The sequence below is a fragment of the Aplidium turbinatum genome, chromosome 18, assembly GCF_918807975.1.
Source record: "Aplidium turbinatum chromosome 18, kaAplTurb1.1, whole genome shotgun sequence".
NCBI lineage: Eukaryota > Metazoa > Chordata > Ascidiacea > Aplousobranchia > Polyclinidae > Aplidium > Aplidium turbinatum.
Window position 1 is genome coordinate 18,666,879 of NC_137489.1, and position 21,417 is coordinate 18,688,295.

The 21,417-nt window shown below is 37.2% G+C and overlaps 1 protein-coding gene and 1 pseudogene across 1 annotated transcript; one reads left to right on the plus strand and one right to left on the minus strand.

Moving 5' to 3' along the window:
- Positions 1-2,486: 2,486 nt before the first annotated feature.
- On the plus strand, positions 2,487-3,427 carry LOC145787776 ((3R)-3-hydroxyacyl-CoA dehydrogenase pseudogene; annotated as a pseudogene).
- A 3,530-nt stretch (positions 3,428-6,957) lies between these two features.
- LOC145787754 (uncharacterized) lies at positions 6,958-15,623 on the minus strand. The gene is made up of 5 exons (XM_082599568.1): positions 15,388-15,623; positions 12,271-12,384; positions 11,011-11,135; positions 8,159-8,296; positions 6,958-7,648 (listed from the first exon to the last, which is right to left on the minus strand). The coding sequence occupies exons 1-5, from the start codon at positions 15,583-15,585 to the stop codon at positions 7,144-7,146; spliced, it is 1,080 nt and encodes a 359-aa protein (XP_082455694.1). The 5' UTR covers positions 15,586-15,623; the 3' UTR covers positions 6,958-7,143.
- Positions 15,624-21,417: the final 5,794 nt, after the last annotated feature.

Below are 21,417 nucleotides of genomic sequence, written 5' to 3' on the forward strand. Positions count from 1 at the left end.
GTGACATTGCAAAAGAGAAAGAATACTTATGTTCAGTGGTGCCCCTAGTGTTTTTCCACTAGATCTAGTGTTTTTGGGTTGCATCTAGTGTTTTTTAGCGATTTACGGTACCGGTACTGCTATGTTGGTGTGCATAAGTTTGGACAGTGTTCAAAGTAGCCCCCACCTATTTTTTGTTTGGCTGCATCAATGTGTTTGTAGTGCTTTTCAAAGTGGACAGTGAGTTTTTTGTCTGGTTACACCCAATGATGAATATATTTGAGATATTTAGCATAAAAAATACACACAAATGACTGTAAAAAGTGTTCAAACTAGACTAAAGTAGGTAGCGTAGCCTACCATGTGGTAGGCTAGGCTTACACTTGATGAGTGTGAAGTTATTAGATTACCGGTACCTACACTACCTCAGAGATTGTAAGTATAATAATATTGCGTTTTTGACAATAGATATATTTGCAAAGCCCAAATTTGGGGAAAATTTTGTTCGCCCCCCAAAATGTTTTACTCTCCTACGGCTATGACGTCAGGGCTCTCACTTTCAAGGAAATTCAGTTTTATTTTGAAATTTCAAGGACTTTTTACTCTCGCTAACGCCATTAGATGTCATTTTTGTACATTGTGCATGTAAATGATCATGTAGCCTGTTTATGATCCTAGTGTTTTTTTTTGTGAATCTAGTGTTTTTTTCAGTCAAATCTAGTAATTTTCCATGACAAGAGAGTGGCAACATTGCTTATGTTTCGACTGTTGCGAGAATAATACTGTACAATTATACACAATACAAAGCAGCTAAAGACTACATCAGTCATTGAGTCAGCTGCTTTATCACCATTTCTCAAAGGCACAAATTGAATTTCCAAAACAATGCACCCAACGTACACTGGTACACAATATGTTATATCCAGTAATCCATGCCATAAGGTGCATGAATAGGTGAAATACAGACACAAACTATAATTTTAATACCAATTTGTTTTTGACAAAAAATTATTAACAAAAAATTAATGACAAGCTGAAAGTATAACTGAGCATCCTCTATCAATGTTTGCATCAAATCAAGATTTAAGCAAGCTTATGGCAATACAGTTCTGTACTTCTCTAGTAACCTTATTTAAGCTATTTTGATCTGTCTTACATGAATCTTTTGATGTGGCACTGCGTGTATTGGTGGTAAACGGAACATCAGATCTTTCATGTTTGGTAAAAAATATTGAAAAAGTATTTTTGTAGTAATAGCTGAAAAAATCTGATGTGATAGAAGAAAGTTCGTTACAACTTCAGGTTAAAAAAACACAAATTGATATAACCAGTTCTCTAAAAACGATCAAATTACATGTTTTTTAAACGTCTAACAATGTAGTAACAATGAAAAATGATGCACTAAATTAAACTTGGCAAATGCTTTAACCAAACAAAAAGCGCCCTTATGTTGAACGCTGCTTGTCAAATAGTTTCGTATGATTAACAAGGGACCTGGTTAAATTTTATATCTTATGCTCAATTATGATAAGTGACGAGTTTGCACAAAACCTTTATTAATTTTTCAGAAACCCCAATAATGATGTTCTTTTCTTCCCTTTATACCCCAGTTGCCAATCATGGTGGCCTTTTATACCTTGATATAACAATATGGTTGAGATTGGATTGATTTAATCTTTAAAAAGGTATAATGAATCTTTATATATATACTTTAAATTATGCTCGTTCAAAACTTTCCTTAATAGTTTTGTGCTAGAATCGTCTGGCAGAAACTTTCATATTTTGGCCACATAATGAGAAGCAAATCAATGGAAAAGACATCACGCTTGGTTTGGTCAGCAGAGGAAGGGGGCGCCCAAAAACAAGATGGCTTGACACAATCTTAAATGACTGTGGTATGGGATTGCATGAATTGAAGGAGAATGCGTGGGGTCGAGAGATGTGGAGAAAGATGACATATAGAGTGACCGAGAGTCGTAAACGACTGAACAGATGAAGAAAAGAGAGAGCTGGGCCACTAAGAATAATTTAGCCCTGTACCAATGAGACCCTCAGGCCCCGAATCAAGACATTTTAAGAAACACGCGTTATGTCCAAAGAATACATGGTGGTTTTGTCAACTTCTCGGACCAGAATCCAAAAATTTCTTCTGGACCCCCCCTGTCAATGCTACTGGTTTTATGCAGCTAACGTCAAACTTAGCATTCAATTTAACTTTTTAAAAATATCAAAACTGCTTGTTTGTGCAACATGAAAGTATCGGCAGCCTAAAAAAGTGATATCGGTGAAAATATTAGTATTGGTACGTCTCTAGTATTTTGTAAAACTTTCATGGTCAGATTGGAGTCAAAAATATGTAACATTTGTGGCACAAAGCAGCTGAATCTGTTTTCGGGATTTTGCTTTACTTTAGTACCACAAACCTAAGTTGTTTCTAACAAAATGTAGGCTAATGTTTTGTAATATTTAATAGACTGTTTTTTTCTCCAGATTTTACAGGTATAAAACATCATGTCTTCATTACTTAGGCTTTCAGGTAAAATATCTATAATTACTGGAGCTGCCAGTGGCATTGGACTTGCTGCATCCAAAAGATTTGCTGAAGAAGGTTCAAAGATAATGATGGTTGATTCTAATGAGAAAGGCCTAGTTGAAGCATGTAACAGCATTTCTAAGAGCCATGGAGACAAAATATGCTATTATATGAATGGGGATGTTTCCCAAAAAGATTTTGCTTTGAAAACAATGTTGTCAACTACGAATCACTTCGGTAAACCTGCTTCAGTTTTGTTGAATTGTGCCGGAATATTTAGAGAATCCTACATGCTAAACATGACAGAAAAGCAGTATAAAGATATAGTTAATGTAAATCTTGATGGAACTTTTTTTTTTGTTCAAGCATTTCTTCAACAGCTCAAGGAAAAAACCACGGATAGCAAAACTTTCAACTCGAGTATTGTAAATGTATCAAGTTTGGCTGGGAAGCTTGGGATGATCCAAAATGTTCATTATGCAGCATCAAAAGCTGGAGTGATTGGTTTGACTAAAAGTGTTTGCATCGAAATGGGAAAGTATGGTGTTAGATGCAATGCTGTTTTACCTGGTATCATTGAAACACCCATGATGAACTCAGTAGTGGGCTCGAACAAGCTTGAATATTATATCCGTAATAATCCGATGAGACGTCTTGGACAACCTGAAGAGGTTGCAAATGCTTGTTTGTTTTTGGCCTCTGATGAAAGTTCTTATGTTAACGGTGCTTGCTTGGAAGTCGGTGGGGGTACAGGTGCATAACTGTACGAACCTGTATTCTTTCATATTTTTGAATATTATTAATTGTTTCCTCTTGAGATTTTTTCAGATTTATCTGTGTATAACGTTATGAAGACTTAATTTTTAAGACAAAATGAATCATAAATAACAGTTAACCTCTCAAGTACATGTAGCTCCACACAGAGTGAAATTTACATGCCTTTTGACTCTTTTTTATTTCTTTAAAAATATTATTGACTCAAAAAGAATGTCTAAAAAGACATTACGAAAAGTAAGTTACTTTCCGTAGTTACTTTTCGTAATGTCTTTTTAGACATTCTTTTTGAGTCAATAATACTTTTAAAGAAATAGTAAATTTCACTCTGTGTCGAGCTACATGTACTTGAGAGGTTAACTGTTATTTTTTTATTCACTTGTTGATTCATTCATATCAGTTTGTATCCTCTGGGGATCCTTCTCTTGTATCATGGGCCAATCCTATAGATGTTTGCTGGTACACCCCTTCATTTTCTTAAAATGAATCATGTTTGATTATTGTATTGATTTTTAGCTCTTCCATTGAATTTTTCCACTGTTTGCTATCATGCCTATTGCCTATGTTCCAACATCATGAATTAAGAATGATGCAGACATGCAGTTATTTTTCATCGTATACTGTAATCTAATGGCCAAGTAACTTCTTTTTGTCAAATATTTTTAACAGCCTTTTTATTGTTAAAACATTCTTAATTTTGTCAGTGTTACGTGTTTTAGATGTCCCACTTGGATACACGACTTAATGCGCGGTCCGAATAACGCCAACCCTACGCCGCAAGGCAAGAATGTTGCAAGGCCTGAATGACGCGAGACTGTTATTTTTTTAATATGGCAGTAATTTTGCACTTACCGGTAACTAAAATCTAATTGTTTATTTTTTTTAATACGGTAGTAATTTGCTAAGATTTGATTTGCTCAATCTATATTATCAGCTAATTCCTTTGAGTAAACAGATGCCGCTGTAGATTTTTAAAAATCTCCGATTTATATCAGACCAGTAATTTACAGCAGTTTGATTTCTGTTGTGATTGTTTCTTGATGAATTTATCTATGCAATGTAGTTGTTTCTCTTTTGTTAGTGGAGTTACGTTATAGATTTATTCTATGAGTGTGCATCTCTAGCAATAATAAATAACGAAAAGGTGACAATTATTTCCTTGTGTCTTCATTCATTAAATGTGTACCGTTTGCAGTGACTGCAGTCGGTACAAATGCATGACGTTCTCGCTGGCCCACAGCCCTCACATTGAAGTCAGTGGCCGAAAGGTACATACAGTAGAAGTGTTCTGCTACCTTCCCATTGCAAAGAATTTACCAATTGGGAGGAGGGGGCAGTTCTAAAAATATGCTGTGTCAAAAGTAATAGAAGAATGCCGTGGGGTGACCAACATTTTTAATTTTGCTGTGTGGCAAAGAAAATGCAGAAATGTATGTTTGCTTGAGCCTTGACGAATGTGGCAAACTAGACTGAAGTGTTGCCAGTGTCATTGGTATAATAGAATGTAGCCTCGCCTACTATGCATTTGGTATGTTTGGTTGGTTTTTGTTTTTCTTAAATTTGTTACTTGTAGACTGTAGAGGCTCTTGACGCATGGCCGGTTACCGAGATTGACAGAGTAAAGTTTTCTGATTGTTGAAGTATTGTTGCCAAGGGATTATTCTATTCACTAGGTGCCGCTGAATGGAGAGCACTCCTGAAATGCGTTGTTCAAGCGCACATCCCGAGAGTCAAACGTAACCACTGAGCTAACGGGGCGTATGTAAACCTACCTCTTTTAAATTGAGAGTTGAGACACCTCTCTTTTTCTTGCGCTTAAAACAATCATTATATGAAAGCTTTGATGCAAAGGCCTGCAGTTTAACTCAATGAGGAAAAGATTTTACAAACGTATCGCAAGCCATGGTCGCCTCAATAGGCTACGCAACAATAGCATTTGTCTTAGCCTTTATTTATTCAGTTTGAAACATTTTCCAGCTTCAACAAAATTCTTCCGTTTTCTGTAAATCTCATAATGGATCATAGCTTCTCAAACTGTGTGCACGAAAGTCTGGTGAATTGAATGTTTCAGCCGCAGCGCAAAGTGTCAAATTTATTTAGAAAGAGCATTTGCTTACGTGTTGTCTTAGGTTGCTTCAAATTGCCGACAATTAACTGCGTTAATCGCTTGATCATGTGATGTTCACTTGAAAGTGTAGCGACAATTCGCAATGAGAATTCACGTGGACAAGAGTTTCCACCCTGCTCACATTGCAGTAAAAGTAAATGATTTTACTTCTATCATGTATAGTTTGTTTAACGTTGCAGCTTCGATCAAAACGTTGGTGAATGGCAATATTTCGACAAAGATTAAACAGTGACGCAAGAAGGTTAATGAGCTGCAGTAGATTCCGAAATTCTCTGGTGTGCCGTAAGTCAAAAAGCTTTGAAAACCGCTGTTCTAGATCGTATACCGAACTCACCTCTCTTATATCCCGGAGTAACTTTTTGTTCAATACATTCGTTAGGCTATTTGCAAACTCAAAGCGTGTTCAAGTGATACTGACCACCACACTGCAGCATGGATAGATTCTTTGCGTGAGATCCGCAAGCAAACAATATTCTTCCACTTTAGTCCAGAGGTTAAGCGCCCAACTTTGTACACAAAGAAAGCTCAACGTCAAACGACACTGGTTCGGGTTGTGCGCTTGAGCAACACATTTCAGGACTGCCCCCCAGTCAGCCCAGTGGATATAATTCACAGGCAACAACAATCGGAAACTTCACTCTGTCAATCTTGGTTCTGTGGTTCTCTAAGTCTCTACATGTATGCGAAACTGCCTGAAATAACCTATCAGAAACTTTATTAGATCCCTAGGATAAAGATTCCAAACTAACCAATTCCAAAACAAAGAAGCTTCAAAATCAAGGCGCTGGTTCGAATTTCGAGGTGTACGCTTGAGCATTGCACGTTAAGGAATAAAGACTGCTGTAGTGCTTTCCATTCAGCAGTAGGCCTACCTAGTGGATGGAATAATCCCTCTGCAACAAGACTTCAACAATCGGAAACTTCACTCTGTCAATCTCTGTGACCGGGCCTGCGTCAAGAGCCTCTACAAGTATGCGAAACTGCCAGGAATAACCAATCAAGGCTTTGTCAGTCCGAGGATAAAGATTTAAAACCAACCATCCATAATCGTGCATCTTGCGGTAGCGATTCAAAATTCCCTTTCACTCAAGACCCAATAGGGGCCTACAACATTATGAAATAAAAAGCCCAAGGATATTGAAAAAGCGAACAAATAGCAAAATTTTCAAATTTGTCAAAATTGGTTAGCGCGTCACTTCTGGAACGAAGAAGCTTCAAGATCAAGAGGCGCTGATTTGACTCTCGGTGTGTGCGCTTGAGCAACGCACGTTAAGGACTGCTCTCCATTCAGCGTCATCTAATGGATGGAATAGTTTCCTGGCAACAAGACTTCAACAATCGGAAACTTCACTCTGTCAATCTCGGTGACCGGGCCTGCGTCAGTGGTTCAAAGCCTCGACAAGTATGCGAGACTGCCAGGATTAAGCTCTCAAAGAAGCTTCTCCAGTCTGAGGATAAAGATTCAATCAATCAATTTTCCACTTGAATAAAGTTCAGCCGATGCTTCAGTTAAAGTGTAATTTTATGCAGAAAAAAGTGCTAAACCTGTTAGATAAAAATACACATGCTATGACTTTACATTGAAGACACAAAATGAAAAAGACAAGTAGGCTAGGCCTAAGTTACAACCTGGGGTGAAAAACTACCACGTTGCAATATAACCAACGTGTCATCAAACGGATTGTGAAGAAAATGGTCATGTGTTATTTGAAGAGAACCTGATGCTAAGTTAGAAGTATAAATCATAGTCGTACATCATCAATTCTTTGGTGTCTATGGTTCTGTCTGTTGTGAGGCTGAAAGATGTCAGGTTTCTTGGGTGAAAATGATGTTGTTGAGAAGAAAAATTACTTTTTCCTGCAGTTGCTGCGTAAAATGCCAAACCCTCAGCTTCGTTTGAAACTTCAACGAGTCTCTGTTGGTGCCTTTTGAAACAGCCGAGAAGCAATTTCCAACGAAGCGTGTCAACACCATACGCCAAGAGATGAACACATGGACACCAAATTAACAGCACCACGAAAATGCAGGGAATCGATACTGTTGGATTGGTTCCATAATCTAATATGACGTAATCAGGAGTAAATCCAGCACCCCAACGGTAAATATGGAACAGAAAAAATATCAGATAAAAGAAAAAGGGATAGATGACGTGTAATAGACGAACAGTGACGTTTGTTACAAACACGTCAATTATCATCACGATTCCAATGACGTAGGTGAAGTTGACATTGTCACTGCAAGAAAAAAATAAGATTAATTCAGGCGACGTATGAATGCCATTGTTGATATGCCGTTGCGTAGCCGTTTTGAAAGCGGTTTACATCGAAACTGAAACTTTTTTAAAAAGGTTTTTCGTTCGAAATAAAATTCTTCAAAAGAGAAATCATTCAAAATGTCATCATGACAAAAAAATTCGTAACCTTCTAAAACAAACCTTTGTTTTAAAAAAACGTTCAACATATTCTTGTTTTAGCCACATAGGCCAATGCTACCCCTGCTTGATTAATTGCTAGCCTATAGGTTACAGCTGTAATTTTTTTAAGATCAGGGAATGCCACTTTTTATACTATGTAGGCCTATGAAAGAAAAAAATATCACAATAAGATTAATGCTAAATATTACAACTATTTATTCTTGACAAAACCATTGACAGAACTATTGACTAGGGCGCCAGGCTATAAAGTTACACGCTCAGCTTTTTCTACTTCCTCCGATAAATGTCACTTTCAAAATGTACTTTTTACCTTGTAAAGATTAGAAACCATTCTTGTGCAGTTTGGTCATCGGCAAACTTAGCCATGGCATAAACTATAGAGCCGATGAAACAAAGGACTGATCCATTGAAGACAACCGACTGAAGAACCCAAGAGACTTGGTGGTACCTAAACATTTATGTTTATTGGTAGCCTACAAGTGTTGCAACAGATATGGTTTGAAGTAGCAAAAAGGCAGTTATCTTCTCACTTTTGGTCAGACGTTAAGATATTTTTATTTACATCTTTTTTTCCAGTAGGCTAATTAACCAGTTACCAATAACAATACGATCTATAGTTACCATCAAGTTGATGGATAGATATAAATCGGACATTGTTGGCTCAGTTTTTACAAAAAATCCCATTGTTGAGTGTTTTATGAGTTGTCTTATTGTGTTATCGTGTATTCCTCCCTAGTCCTTAACTGCTGTAATTCTATTTAGTTCTGTGTTTGTTTGTGTGCTAGTAGAAAAACGGTTGAAAGCTTAAAACATTCACAGAACATCTGTGCAGGGGCGCGGGAAGTAGGGGTGCTCAAGGGGCTGCAGCCCCCCCACCTAAAGCAAATTCAGCCCCCCTAGAAAATTCTTACAATTTAAGGCACGTAACATATTTTCAGAAAAAATTTCGAACAATAATTGCTACGATGAATCGAGTTCCTGTTACGTGTGGTCGCGCTCATCATTTGCAATAAAGAGTCGTCAATCATAGGGAGCTATAGCCTACCTCGCAGTGGCGGTACTTGCCACCCTCCCTACTAACACGGCGGTCCATCGTTTATTGGACATCATTCTGCAATATTTACATTTCATGCCTATTTCTGAACATTACAATAATATATCATATTGCTTTGTCATGTCTGACCGACATGACAGAAGATAGTGCAATGAGAGGAGACGCACGTGCAAAGATATTTGGCTTGGTAAAACAAGCACGCACGATGCGGCTTTATCTTGCAATTAGGCTACCTGCAGCGGCGCAGTTTTTCAGCCTGCAGAAGCCGTCGTAAGACAGCTCCAATAAAACAAGAAGACCTCTGCTTCTTCATTTTTGGAATCAATCATCATTCTCCGCAAACGGATCAAAAATCTCAGAAAAGATTAATCCGTTTCTAAGCTGATGGAAGTAGCGAACGTCCTCGCGTCTGTCAATAACCTAAAGACGCCAAAAGATCCCCGAGACCCCGAGTGAGCAAAACTCGATTTCGAAACACAAAGAAATCGGATGCTTTGTCGTCTGCGGGAGAAGAAGCGTGGAAACTGGAAACGGCAATAAGGCCTGCATCGAAGCCTTTGATTTGGTTCAAGCTGAGCTTGATCGAAGATTCGACCAGGCGGATCAGCTTAGGTTACGGTACAGCAGTCAACAGAGAGAAGGTGTTGGCCCTTCTGAGCTGTGCAAACGGTGAGAAAAGATTTGATACTGAGATCAGCTTACCCGGTGCTATCAGAAAAGATCGCCTACAAACGGAACTTACTATGCTCAGCGATGTTGTAAGTGGAAAATCTGCAAACTCCGTTAAAAAGGTTGCTGAGATACTGTCGCAACTAAACCCTCAAACACTAGATCTTTTCAAAGAAACGCGAGAATTCATGGAGCTCTGCCTTTGCCTCTCGGTTTTAGCTGCATCATCAGAACGTCCTTTTTCTGCTGTAGATGCCTGAAAACTTGGTTGAGAAGCTTAATGACACAAAAAAGACTAATTCATCTTGCGTTGATGCATGTTCACCAAAACATTTTGAACACTGTCGATGTCAAAGAACTCATGACACAGTTCATAGAGAAAACACTTGAGCGAAAATCAATCTTCGAAAGCGTGTGAAAGCTCATTTCCACAAACCGTAGTTTTCATATCACTTTCTAGTTTGTTCGTTTTCGTTTTAATTTCCTGAATCGCAGCTTTGTTGTTGCTGTTCTTCATTTGATAGCTCTCCCACACCTAAGGGGGTCTGGGCGGCAAAGCCCCCCAGAAGGTGACAACAATACGGCAGATTCAGCCTTCTCTACAGAAAAATAGTTCTCGCGCCACTGCATCTGTGCATAATGTAGCAGATAGCTTTTAAGTGATTTGTTAATGTTTGATTGGAAAATGAGAAATTGCAAAAGGTCGTGCTGTTGTGTAATACGGGCAACGTGATTTTGTGTTGTAGCTATGGGCTATAGTGGCCCGTATTACACCACTTGCAGTGAGACTATATTTATAGCAAAGTTTAATAAAAATGTAAATATAAAAACCAGGACCAAGAATGGGCACAAGAGGCCTATGGTGATCGAACTCAGGCAAAGTTATATTTCTGCGACAATGGGCAACAACTTTTTTACTATTTGTGTTTCAACTTGTATGCTGTGTGATGTGTTTTTAGTTTATTGTTTTGATTACGCTCTTTTAATTATTAAATTATTTTTATACATGTAAAAACTAGATAGCTAAGTTAATTAATTGAATCAACATTAAACAAGGAACAGAAAATTCGGTGGTCCATATTGCACAGTGTGGTCAAAATTTAAAGGCACTTTGTGCCAGCAGTGCAAAGTTTTCAGTGTTGGTTTTCTAGCTACTTCTTCGATACTAAAGCCTTTATCAACAAGTCGGGTCCGTGAAAAAATAAGTTGATTTTAAGAGAGCTATCGCAATTTTTGCTCAGGTGGCCAATATTAACCTCTTTTCCCCTACCAGTTTGCATGTATTTTACTACTTCTTCAGCAGTAGATTATATTCAAATTGTTTCCTTATCTCTTTCAAAGATTATTACATTAAAGAACACAAACTGAATTGTTTTTCGTTTGCTTAAACTTTAATGTCGCAGCCCTAGACAACAAATCGTTACTATTCAATGTCGAACCATGAGAGATCATCGTTGCAAAGGCAATCGTGGAAGCATTCCAAAATTGTGAAAAGCAATGAAAACGTATGGTAAAGACCGTAGAGAATGAAAGTCCAAGCTGGCAGTGTCATTATCCACGGCATCTGGAAGGAAACAATCAAGTAAATCGAAAGAACCCGCTGTGGCGAACGGAGAAGTTAAACAACTAGATGAAGTGTAGGATCGATTGTGGAAATCTTTGTCTACGGACTGACAAAACTTCTTTGAAAGCTTAGCCCTGGCAGTTTCATACTTGTAGAGCAGTGGTTTTCAACCAGGGTTCCGCGGAACCCTAAGGTTCCGCCAGTAAGTCTAGGGGTTCCGCAAGTTTACATTCAAAGCCGAGAGTCTAATTTATTATTATATGCATATTGTTTAAATATAGTCAAATATTGATTAGTTTTGCCACTATTATTAAATTTGCTACACTTTAACACGTTCGCTGCAATCCCGAATTTTCGTTGTTTTCTTGTGGTCCGATTACCTTCAACTTTCTGCTTTTCCGCCGAATTTCGTCGACATGTTTTCTTCGCTTCAAGGAGTTCTTATTAATAAACGATGTTTTTGCATAAGGCAATTAATTAAGTATTGAACAGGGGTTCCTCGAGCTTTTGGAATGTTTCATTGGGTTCCGTTCCACCAAAAAGGTTGAAAACCACTGTTGTAGAGGCCTTGTACCGCTGGCGCTGACTCAAGCCCGGTCACCGAGATTGACAGAGTGAAGTTTCCGATTGCTGTCTCTAAATTATTTTGTGTCGCTAATTAAAGAAAGCTATCATTGAAGTATGTTTTTCAACCGCACCCCCCGAGAGTTAAACCAGCGTTGCTTGATCTTGTGGTTTCTTTATACATAAGTCGAGTGCTTAAACCACTGCTTTACTTAGTTTAGTTGAACATATTTTTGATCAATCGATAAAGGTCGAGAATGCCTTTTACGTTTGATATTTTGTGGTAGCCTGCTCGTATCTTCTCCTTCATTGGGCTATGACAAGTAGGTGAAAACTGTGACTGTGAAACATGAAGCTAACTGTGAAACATGAAGCTAACTGTGAAACATGAAGCTAACTGTGAAACATGAAGCTATTGTAGGCTACTAGGCACGGAACAGGTGCGAACTGTTCCTCTATTTCAAAATGTAAAATTCGTCCTCAAATTTATGTTTGGTTTATAATTTTGGTCAAAATGCATTATTTTCATCAACCTTATGGCTGACGAAAATATATGTGGCTGCATACTTACACCAGCATCATCTTCTTGATTGCTTTCATCGTAAGCTTTCCACATTAAAACAGCGATGGCATGGATAAATGTCAAGCATCTGTATCCAAGGTAAGGAATTTGTGATCTCATCCACTGAAAGCATAATTTGTATGATTGAGGCCTGCATGCTTCTGAACGATTAAAATATTAATTTATATCAGAGGTGACGAACCTGCGGGCCGCATGCGGCCCGTCAAATAATTTTGTGCGGCCCGCAAAACAATTTGACAATCGCTCATGCATTAAGGACAAAAGACATCTCAAAGCTGTTTTATGCCTTCACTGGTACACCTTTCCTTTACTATTTTCTTGCCCTAAGCTGTCACTAAGTATTTAAACGACATAAATGTACAACTTCAAGTGCCAGATCAACTGTTGCACTCGATGTTTTTTGAGGTCAAATCTTTCATATCAATGCTGGGCCTTTGGGGAAATCAGTTGAAAGATAACAACTGCACGCATTTTCCCACATTGAAAAAGCACAATCCAACTTCATGTACTCGATACGCTTTGGAATGTTAAAGTCTTTTGGGAAGTTTTAATGTTAGATTTCAGGATATCAAAAGCAAAGAACTGGAGCTTGATGTCTTTTCTATGGTTAAATTGGTTTTCTATGGTTATAGGCAAATTGTTCGTAAGCAATTGTTCGTAAAGCAATTGTTCGTAAGCAATTGTTCGTAAAACAATTGTTTGTAAAACAAATGTTCGTAAACTGTTTTTCGTAAAATGAAATCCGTAAAACAATTCTTCGTAAAGCATTTCTTCGTATACATCAAATTTTAACTGCATGCACGAAAAAATGCTTTAGGAAGAATTGTTTTACGAAGAATTAATTTTACGAACAATTGTTTTACGAAAAATTGCTTACGAACAATTGCTTTACGAACAATTTGTCGGACACCCTTTTCTATCTCCTTCAATGTTACACCTGCTTCTGCACCCTATGAGTTCCAATTTGAACTCATAAAACTACAGAGTGATGACACGCTAAAAGCGATGTATGTGAACAAGCCGTTGCTTAAATTTTATCGTGTATGTTTATCAAAAGAAGAGTTTCCAAACTTGAGAGCTCACGCTCTCAAATGGGCATCTGTTTTCGGCAGCACGTACCTATGTGAACAGTTCTTTTCAAAAATGCACTTTAGAAAAAGTCGTTACAGGTCGAGGCTGACAGATGAAAATCTCAGTATGCAGTTAAGAATTGCCACATCGTCTGCAAAAAACTTTCCAAAAATCCCACTAAGCAAAAATATTCAATGCTTCAATGTTATTTTTTAATATTTTATGCTTCAATGCTGCATTAGATAGCTTCAGCTGTATGATTCGCATGGGCTTTTGTTTGTTGTTTGAAAAAGAAATTTCATTGACTGATTTGTTGTTTCGGAGCATAATGGTCGAAACATTTAGTCAACTTGAACAAAAAGGATATACCCAAAAAAAGAAGAAATCATAATGAAAGCAAACGCTTCGAAAATTAAACTGTCTTCATTATCAATGCAAGTACTGTTGCTCTATCTTTTTTGCTCAAGTTGGTTTGTTTTTATTTTTGCTGTTGTATGTTTCGATTCTGCGTAAAATAATTTCAACTGTGTGGGTTTTATTACTTTTATCTGCCGTTTTTCACTTTTCATGAATAATATCTTGAGTCACTTCTAAAAGATTTCATAGTAGTTTACGATTAAAAAGTTGTGTGGCCCGATAACTCATGTGTAATTGACAAAGTGGCCCGCGACCGCAAAAAGGTTCGTCACCCCTGATTTATATCATCATAAAATCCTGTCAGTAATTGATTTTGAAACGGATTGCTGTATCTAACTTGTACAAAATGGTAAAAAAAACTAGAAAGTTCGAACACAATGGTGTGACAATGTAACTGCAAATGCAATTGTAACGCAGTGGGCACCAGCAGTAATTTTATGAGAATGGATTTCGCTTTCTATTCACAGCAACTGGGCCTATAATTGTCGTTTTCAACGTCGTATCAAAGACATCCGCTCACAAGACAAAAGTATGAAACAACTTTTCATGAGCATAAAACATCAACAGATTTGCTCGTAAAACTACAATAGTCTACTCTATGTTTTAGAAATGTTGGCCCATGTGGAGATGACATTCAAAGAGTCAATTTTAGCATCTCATCATTTTAACCAAATAAAACATTTAATTCTTTACTTTCAATTATATCCTACTGTAGATTTTCCATATCTCTGTAACTGAAAGCCAACAACATTTCAAGGCCTATCATATATCGGTCTATGGTTGATCACCACGTTTTGTCTGAAGGTGTGAGAACATGTTTCACACAATAAAAACTTTGGTAATTTGATAGCATGAAGTTCTGTTTCTATTGTTGAAAATACAACATACTTCAATAATTACGGGATCGTCACTATCTCAACAATCATTTCTGCCATTTCTTTTTCAACATTACCACACCTTTTACACATCTATAATTTCCACAACTTCTTCAAACCAATTGCACTTTTTTGTTATTTGTAGCCTATGTGACATATTAAAAACAATGAAAACTATTAATACTACAAAAAGTGCTCAATGCTAAGCAAAAAAGCAAAGTAGAGCGAATTAAATCAAATATAGTTATTACTATCTGAAGCCTTTACAAATTGTTTCACCTTTAACGGATCATCAGAAGGGTCTTATTCAAATAGAATCTATTTATTTATTTATATTGATTCTATTTGAATAAGACCCTTCTGATGATCCGTTAAAGGTGAAACAGGCTGTTAAGGATTCAAATAGTAATAACTATATTTGACATATTATAATATAATATGTCATAAAGTTAGTTTTGGAGATTGAAAAATCACCTTAGGTTATATAATTCAGGAATATTTACTAGGTATATCTGATGTAATTTCTACACAAAGTAATTACAAGTAGCCTATAATTAAACAGAAGTCTCTCAACTTCTGTTCTAGTTCCTCGACGTTATTGAGGATAAAAAGTTATACAAGGATCCTTCACTTTATGCAATCGAACAATTAAACACAACAAGTAAACAAAATCGGTCAAGCTCGGAAACTTGCATAAGTTATTGATAAAGCTTTGTTGAAATTGAAAAAACGGTAATCTCACCGATGTTGTAGCAAATTTGGCAGGATTGTTCTCCTGTAAACCAAACATCTTTGGGTCGATCTCTTTTCGTAATCTACTTTTGTAATCGTACAAAGTTTGTTTCGATTTTTGGTACGCTCTTCGACTTTGAAGTGCACGCCGCAAGGAATCTTGATCAAGCACGGTGGGTTGTTTCGAATTATTACTGAATTCTGTCATTTTTCTGTTTCAGGATCAAGCATTAAAATGATTTTTGAAGTGCTACACTAAAAAATAAAAGTGTTTTAAAATCTCAAAAATACTGCTTGTAAAAAAAAAAACTCTGCTTATATCACTGAACTGAATGCATGCTTGGTTGGTTATTCTCGGACTGGTAATGTATTTGCTTTTGAAATCTTAAACAACAGATAGGCCTAAATGTTTAGTCTTTGCTGCATACCAGCATTCTTTAAAATTGCTTTCCTGTCGTAATCGCTGCACCTGTAGGCTAGTAACTAAAAGTGCTGTTACCTAGTTCCCTTGTAGATTACTGAAATTTACCTTCTGTAATTGACTGCATTCTTGCATAATATGCATAATACGCATATTATGCCACAGGCTAATGGCACAGCAATGGAAGCATGCGAATGTCACGCTTACAGTAGTAAACCTAAGTGGTAATATTGTGATCATGGTCTTTCATTGCAGTCTATTTTTCGTCATTTGTAATTTCATACATAATTAAAATCTCACGCCCAGCTTATAGTGTTTACCTTGAAAACATTCTTATTTATCAGGGAATCTAGTGTCATTTTACAATAATGCTATGAACGATGTAAAGTGTGTAAACATACAAGCGATGTACGCCATCTAGAGGAAAAAAATGACACGAGTTAATTCAAGATGCAAAATGAGTTTTATAGCAATAACGAGATAAAAAATTGTTGCATTACTTTCTACGCTGTTTAATTTTAAAAACTTTACATTTTTGCAATCAATTAGGTATGTATTAATCAACTTTCATGTAGGCCTACTAAATATTGTGGTCACGTAGAAAATATAGGCCATTGCAACCGCTGTTTAAGCTTCTCCATAAAACCATTGAAAAACCACATCGTTTGTTTCAGTTTAAAAGATAAGTTTGAAACGTAGAATGTAAGATTTTTAAACTTTATTCAATTTACACAACATAAGGAAAAGTACTATGTCATCCACTAATGCTGTCAACATTAATGCTGTCATCAAAATATACTGCCCCGATAGCTCAGTTGGTTAGCGAGTGACTTCTGGAATGAAGAAACTTCAAGATCAAGCGGCGCTGGTTCGACTCTCGGGGCGTGTGCTTGAGCAACCCACGTTAAGGACTGCTCTCCATTCAGCGGCACCTAGTGAATGGAATAGTTCCCCGGCAACAAGACTTCAACAATCGAAAACTTCACTCTGTCAATCTCGGTGACCGGGCCTGCGTCAGTGATTCAAAGCCTCTACAAGTATGCGAAACTGCCAGGATTAAGCTCTACAAGAAGCTTTCCCAGTCCGAGGATAAAGATTCAATCAGTCAATCAATCATGCTCAAGCTATACCGAACAGTCTTTCTTACCGTTTTTGCTTATGCCTTTGAAACATGGAAGCCAACTTTAAAACTTCCAAATGCCATTAACACATTCCACACACAATCATTAAGAAGAATTTTCAAAATTTCATGGACTGAACATATTGACAATGTTTGTTTGTTTGTTTTTTCATATCCTTATCCTGCATTGCGGGAAAGCGGACTTGAGCGCTATGCATCGGTGTACGCCTTCCGACGTACACCTGACCCACGCTGCAGCTGACTGCAATGTCTGTTTCCGGTTGTCTACTCTAGTTATGACTTAAATTTGGTACTGCCCATTACTCGAAATCGATCACTAGGTAGAGGCAATTATCGTAAAGTTTCTTGCCCAGAGAAACAACAGCAAGTGCGGGTGGCTGGAGTCGAACATGCAGGCTCTCGACTGCGAGCCCAACGCGCTAACCACTCGGCCACTGCTACCGATGACTTGTTATGATGGTTCTGTAGGAGACTTGTTATATGTTAGTTCTGTAGGAGAAACGTTCTGTAGGAGAAACTCCCCTGCTTCAACAAGTCAGCAAACATCAACTTCTCTGGTTGGTTGGGACATAGAATACGACATCTAATAAACTCAGTTTATAATGAAACTATCCTATTATCAAAACTGATCAAAGGCAAACGAAACCAAGGAAGGCCAGAAGAAACTTTCATGCGAAGGGTTCGATCTCCTACAAAGCACAGCCAGGAAGAACTGTGACAGTTATCTGAAAATCGCCAATTATGGAGACTTTTTATTGACGTTATTTTGCACTCAACTGGTGTTAAATAAATTATTATTATTATTCAGGTGGTTTTAGCATTTCAAAGTTAGTTTGATAGTTTTTTTTTCTGGCTCTATGTGGGAGCGCGTTGTCATGCTGAAATTGTCATAAATGCAAAGCTTCAGTTCGACGTGTGCATTTAACAATTTCCAGAAAAGATAGTTTAGATATAAACCCATTCGTGAATGCAATTCATATGATCGAAGATATGTGATGGTGTTAGGCTTTAAAGTAAACGAAGCATGATTGTTTATTGCAACTAGAAAAATTATAAAAACAGTTAGCCTGCAGACATTGAAGATACGCATATCAATGGACTTGATATCGACAGTGGCAACACTGCCTAGAAATTACTTTTGCATAAATTTATGGAAAGTTCAACGAACAATGAGTCTGTGGCATATTTTTAAAACAATTGTAAATTTTGTCACGCACCTGAGACCTGATGCTTAGTTCCTTTAGCATTAACTAAATACTAAAACAACAGACAAGTAGAGACGTAGCCTACAGCAGCATCATTATAAAAAAAATATAAACACCACACATTTATTTCTTGAATGCGAGTTAATTTTTACTTGAAGTGGTTTAAGACCCCAAAAGGTATTGGTCATCAGAAAGAAGCTGCAACCTTCAAATGTTGTCGTGACAAACTGTTGTTTAACCGTTTGTTGCATCAAGTTAATGAATTGTGCAAAAACCATTTCCGGATCGTGTTTAGTTGAAATCAATCAAATTTGTTTCGGTTGTCAACTTAATTGCAACGTTTAATTTATTTCTATCTGAACGACAACGACAAACTGCTAGCAGTAGTAGGCAGTGTTACAACCCAGTCTGTAGGCTATAGCTGGGTAGTCGCTGTTCAACCCTCTGAGGTATTTGGGTTAACAGTGAAAGGTAGTGCTAACGATGTCTGGTGCCATAAACATAGGCCTATACAATACCATATTTTCATAGTCCTAAAAGAAGACATGTTTCGTAAGCAAGCAAAGTAGCTCACAATTGAATTTTTAAGTTTGAAGAATTTCTTTCATCTTCTTGAAATTGGATAATTAGCCTATAAGCCTATTCAGCAAACTTTACAACTAAAAAACAAAACATTTATGTGTCAGATTCAGCCCATGAATTTTTGCTGTCCACTTTAACAAAGGCGTTTTACTTGCAAGCCATTGCCCATTGCAGCAGACGAAAAAGTGTGCGTTCTTTAACAAAAAAATTATACAGTTTTAGGACCCACCACGATAGCTCAGTTGGTTATCGCATTGCGTTACTCCTAGAACGAAGAAGCGAAGCTTCAAGATCAAGTGGTGCTAGTCCGACTCTCTGGTTCGACTCTCGGGGTGTGCGTTTGAGCAACGCACGGACTGCTCTTCATTCAGCGGCGGCAAACAAGACTTCAACAATCGAAAACTTCACTCTGTCAATCTCGGTGACCGGGCCTGCGTCAGTGATTCAAATCCTCCACAAGTATGCGAGACTGCCAGGATTAAGCTCTGCAAGAAGCTTTCCCAGTCCGAGGTTAAAAATTCAATCAATCAATTTTTCATACGCCATCACTTTGAAAAAAGCGAATGTATCTGTTTTGAGGCAACTCTGCACAAATTTGGGCAAGCTTTGGCATCAGTTTGGCATCATCAATGCCAACACTTTCTCTGCTAGATGGGCTACTTCACACGCAGCTGAAAGATATCTTATGGACAGCTCACAGAAAACGGACTTTTCATTGTTGTTATTATTGCTTCAAGGCCTTATTTAACTTTCCCCGAAAAGTCACATAAACATAAAGTTTTGTTGCGAAATATGCAAACACATTAATAATGCAAAAAGGGAGCATTTGGGCATTTTTAAGTGTCCTCGGAGGACAATTAGTTTTCTTGGAAAAAGAGGAAAAGTCTTCTTAAAGAGGGCATATGGTAGCCTGACATAAACCGGATCCTGAGAGCTGAAGTCAAAATTAAAGAATTTGTGACAACACTGTGCGAGAATGACGTCATCAAGAATAAGCTTTGTTGGCAAACTATAAGCATGTTTTCAGCTGTTTTTCTTCGAACGATTGATTAATTCTGGTTATGACGTATTACATGGCTGTGGTTGAAGGACAAACGTATAATTTCTTGCATGCATCTATCTCTCTGAACTTGACAGAACACGTGCCTTTACCTTATTTTTGAACATTAAAACGGGTATACCAGTGGTTCTCAAAGTGGGGTCTGCGAAGAACTTTCGAAAAAACGTTGTGAGGTTTTCTTAAACTTTTAGACGCGCTTGCAATATCCAAGTTAGCAAACTTCATATTTTCTTTCTTACGCCAGACAATCGCGTTTTCACGTCATCTTCATTACGGCAGATTGAGCCGTGGACAGCCTTTTTTGCTGATGACATAGGCCTAACAGCAATTGAAATCTGCTTTACCATTTTTGGAGACAAGCCACCACACGTTTCCATTCATGGAGATAAAATTTACCCTTATTTTTCCAACCTACAGGGTTTTTAAAAGTAGTTTTATCAACAACTCGTTTGAAACAAATGTTAGCAATCTTCCTTCGGAAGACAACTTAATTCAAAAAATTTATTGGTTTAGCATTGCTTGAAGTTGTTTTGAATTTACAAATAATGTAAAGGTTTCTACTGCATTATAATTTAAATCTATTTTCTTAAGCTGAGTTAATAGGCCACATGCTATCAGATAGAAATGTATTGCTATAAAAAGAAACAAATTTTATATTTTTCATAAAGATTTCTATCAAACTGCTGATAACGGAAAGTAATAATGACGTATCTATATGAAAGTATCGACTAACAATACTTCAAGACTATATTCTTATGTGTTAAACTTTCAAATCATATCATAGACCCCTTAAGACTTAAGTAAAGGACTGGAATGTTACGATCTCGGGATTTGTAACTTGAGTCCGAATGATTAACTTGCGTTCTGGGCTGAAATGACTTCTAGAGAAGCTAGAAACACAATCTTGGAATCCATATTAGGGTTTTTGAGGATGGCGAGTTCAATAGTGTTACTTTCAACAAAGTTTGAGGTCATTTTCAAGGTCAAAATATTATATCTTAAGGTCAAATTACTGAATTTTGGTAATTTTTGCCCATTTTTGCGTTTGACTCGTAAAGCAAAACATTTTTAAAGAAGTCGTGACGAAATACGTTATTACATAAACAACAGATGTATTTCTCAACACTATGGCTTTTACCTAAAGGAGTCTATGATTACAATATAATACACAAAGTGACAATACATAACAACATGACACCATAATAGACAATGTCTATCACTAGTTGGAAAGCTTTTCTTGCCTCCTGAGGCATCCCAAAGACTTTTCTTTGTCACTTACATTGAGACCATAAGCTTTCAATAGAATGTTGGCTAAAGTAGTACAAGCAGCATTAGGCTATTATTAGCTAAAGGTGCATCTACAAAGGATGACAGCTCAGCAAAATGAAACCGGTAATGCATTTCAGTCTTGTCATGCAAATTACAGGCATTATGTACAAAAAAGACAGTTGACAACAATCTCTCAAACCACAATTCCGAGTGATTCCACAAGATTCAAATGCTGTTATAATTCAGCTATAGCAAATGAAAATAACGCGTTACGATACGTCGAAAATACGTAGATCATTCGCAATAAAATTTTGTCATTAAGTAAGCCTTTTTTCAAGTGGACCCAGCGCGTACAAAGCTGA

Bases quoted from the DNA above. Each gene is read 5' to 3' on its own strand.
- LOC145787754 (XM_082599568.1), bottom strand. From the start codon at position 15,585: ATGACAGAATTCAGTAATAATTCGAAACAACCCACCGTGCTTGATCAA. The intron at 11,136-12,270 runs GTAAGTATGCAG...GTTTCCTTCCAG, and splicing joins ATCAAGAAGATGATGCTGGT to ATGCCGTGGATAATGACACT. The intron at 8,297-11,010 runs GTTCGACATTGA...ATAAATGTTTAG, and splicing joins TGCAACGATGATCTCTCATG to GTACCACCAAGTCTCTTGGG.